The 2,911-nt window shown below is 46.4% G+C and overlaps 1 protein-coding gene across 1 annotated transcript in view; it reads left to right on the forward strand.

The window, feature by feature from the left end:
- Nucleotides 1-81: 81 nt before the first annotated feature.
- The window catches only part of ZBTB17 (zinc finger and BTB domain containing 17), a 10,699-nt gene continuing 7,869 nt past the window's right edge, over nucleotides 82-2,911 (forward strand). Inside the window, exons 1-3 of the mRNA XM_072425649.1 lie at nucleotides 82-154; nucleotides 2,049-2,255; nucleotides 2,419-2,610. Coding sequence (XP_072281750.1) covers nucleotides 124-154; nucleotides 2,049-2,255; nucleotides 2,419-2,610 — 430 coding nt within the window. The 5' untranslated portion in view covers nucleotides 82-123. The remainder of the gene's footprint in view (nucleotides 155-2,048; nucleotides 2,256-2,418; nucleotides 2,611-2,911) is intronic.

The following is a 2,911-nucleotide window of genomic DNA, read 5'->3' on the forward strand; positions in this document are numbered from 1 at the left end:
GCCGGGATCAGCACGCAGACGTCATCACGCAGCGAGTGACGTACAAGGAAGCGCACCGTCATCTGGATCTTTGACTTCCGCCCGTTTCTAAGATGGCGGCGCCCTTTGTCCGGTTGTAGCTGAATGAGGAGCCTCCGCCGCTCCGGGATGGCAGGTACCGGAGCCGTTACTTCCGGAGGGAGTACGGTGACGTCACATGTTTCTGGTCTTTTCTTTCTCCTGTACAACCTAAAATTACACCCCCATCCTCTGTATTACCCCCAATCCCTGTATACCAGCCTGTATCTGCTCCTGTATAACACCCCTCATGTGTAATCTGCGCCCTCATACCCGGGTGTTACACCCTGAGACCCGTATTACCCCCCAATTATATGTAATACCCACCTATACTCACCCCTCTACATATATTACCCCTTATACTTACCCCTTTATAATAATTACCCCCTTTTATATAACACCCCTATATACCCCCCTTCTCTATATAATACCCCTATAAACCCCCCTCTCCTTATATAACACCCCGAATATACCCCCCTCTCTCTATATAACACCCCCTATATACCCCCTCTCTGTATATAATACCCCCTATATACCCCCCTCTTTGTATATAATACAATACCCCCTATATACCCCCCTCTCTGTATATAATACCCCCTATATACCTCTCTCTCTATTTAATACCCCCTATATACCCCCCTCTCTATATATAATATCCCCTAAATACCCCCCTCTCTATATAATATCCCCTATAAACCCTTCTCTCTATTTATAATACCCCCCATAGACCCCCTCTCTCTATATAATACCCCCCTCTCCATTTGCCTCATGGAATCAGGAAGGAATTTTTTTACCCTGTTTTTTACCCTGCGATGTGTTCCGGGGGTTTTTTGCCTTCCTCTGGACCAACTATGTGCATAAGGGTTTTATATCTGGGATATGTTTATTGCCCTGGGGGGTGAACTTGGTGGACTTATGTCTTTTTTCAACCTAACTTACTATGTAACTTATATATCCCCTATCACTCTATATATTACCCCCCTATACTGACTCCTTTATATTTATTACCCCCTTTTATATATTACTCCTGTATACTCTACACTTTATGTATAATAGCCCCTCTCCCTATATATTACCCCCCTATATATAGCCCTCTTTATTTAATACGCTCTTATACCCCATCTCTACTTAATACCCCTATATACCCCCACTTTCTATATAATAATCCTATTTACCCCCATTTCCCTATGACCCCTCTTTACTCTTCTCTTTATATATAATATCCTCTTTTTATACCCCCCTCTATATATTATTCCTTCCTATATGACCCCCTCTCAGTATATTACCCCCTAAATACACCCTTCTCTATATATAATACCCCTATATCCCCCGCTTTCTATTTAATACCCCCCTATATACACCCTCTCTATATAATACTGCTTATTTACCCCCTCTCTATTTAATACCCCCCTACATACCCCTCTTTCCATATAATACCCCCTATTTACCCCCTCTCTATATAATACTGCTTATTTACCCCCTCTCTATTTAATACCCCCCTACATACCCCTCTTTCCATATAATACCCCCTATTTACCCCCTCTCTATATAATACTCCTTATTCACCTCCTCTCTATTTATTACCCTACCCCTCTCTATATATATTACCCCCCATATCTACACTCCTCCCGCTATATTAAGCCCCCCCCCCCCATAAGCTCTTTATAACACGCTCTGTATCAGCGTTCATATTACACCCAATACCTCTTTATAACTCCATGTGTTTCTCCGAATAATACCCCTCCTCTATATTACCCCCCTGTATAGATACCCCCCTTCCCATCCTCTATATGTATATTGCCCCTTCCTTTCCCCCACCTCCCCATCTGTATTGCCCCCATTCCTCTATTTACCCCTTTTATACTCTCCTCATCCCTGATACCTCTAGTGGTAGGGCAGGGTATGTAGGGTGCCTTTGCTGGGGGGTGGGAGGAGACTTGTAATGTGGGAGAAGCTCTTGTCCCATGAGCTGACGCTCTTTCTCTGTGCAGCCATGGATTTCCCGCAGCACAGCCAGCTGGTCCTGGAGCAGCTCAATCAGCAGCGTCAGCTTGGCCTCCTGTGTGACTGCACCTTCGTGGTGGACGGCATCGACTTCAAGGCGCACAAAGCGGTGCTGGCGGCCTGCAGCCAATACTTCCGCATGTTATTCCTGGAGCAGAAAGACGTCGTCCACCTGGACATCAGCAACGCCGCCGGTGAGTGCCGCCATTGTGGCCCCGGGAGTTCCGCCATTGTGGCCCCATGTCCTTGTGTCTCTTCTGTATATTTTGTTATTTGTCTGTGCTGTCAGTCACCTTTATCTGTGTGTCTGGTTGTTTGGCCCGCTAACCCTGACACTGGTCTCCTTGTCCTTGCCAGGACTTGGCCAGGTTCTGGAGTTCATGTACACAGCCCGACTTAGCCTGACCCGGGAGAATGTGGAGGATGTTCTGGCAGTGGCCGGCTTCCTGCAGATGCAAGAGATTGTGAATGCCTGCACAGCCCTGAAATCTCTGAGTATAGGTGCAGTACCGGCCACCCACAGCCTGGAGGCGCTATCATCACCACAAGGTACAAATGTTGTCTTTCTTTACTGTCCCTGCCCTGTAGATAGTGTGAGGTGGGGTCTGATTAGATAATTGCTCCTCCCCCTTCATAGTTTTTATCTTTAGGGATTTTATATATTCCTGACTTTTCCTGACTCCTGATTGATCTGTCTGCTCCTCCCTATATGGTATCAACGCCTGTTATTGGTGAAGGGTAGCTATTCCTTGAGGGCGGGGCTGTGCTCATTTCTATACGGTATCCGTGCCTATAATTGGTGGATAGCCATACCTTGGGGGCGGGGCTTAGCTCATTTCTATACGGTATC

The sequence above is a fragment of the Pyxicephalus adspersus genome, chromosome 11 (genome assembly GCF_032062135.1).
Source record: "Pyxicephalus adspersus chromosome 11, UCB_Pads_2.0, whole genome shotgun sequence".
Taxonomy (NCBI): domain Eukaryota; kingdom Metazoa; phylum Chordata; class Amphibia; order Anura; family Pyxicephalidae; genus Pyxicephalus; species Pyxicephalus adspersus.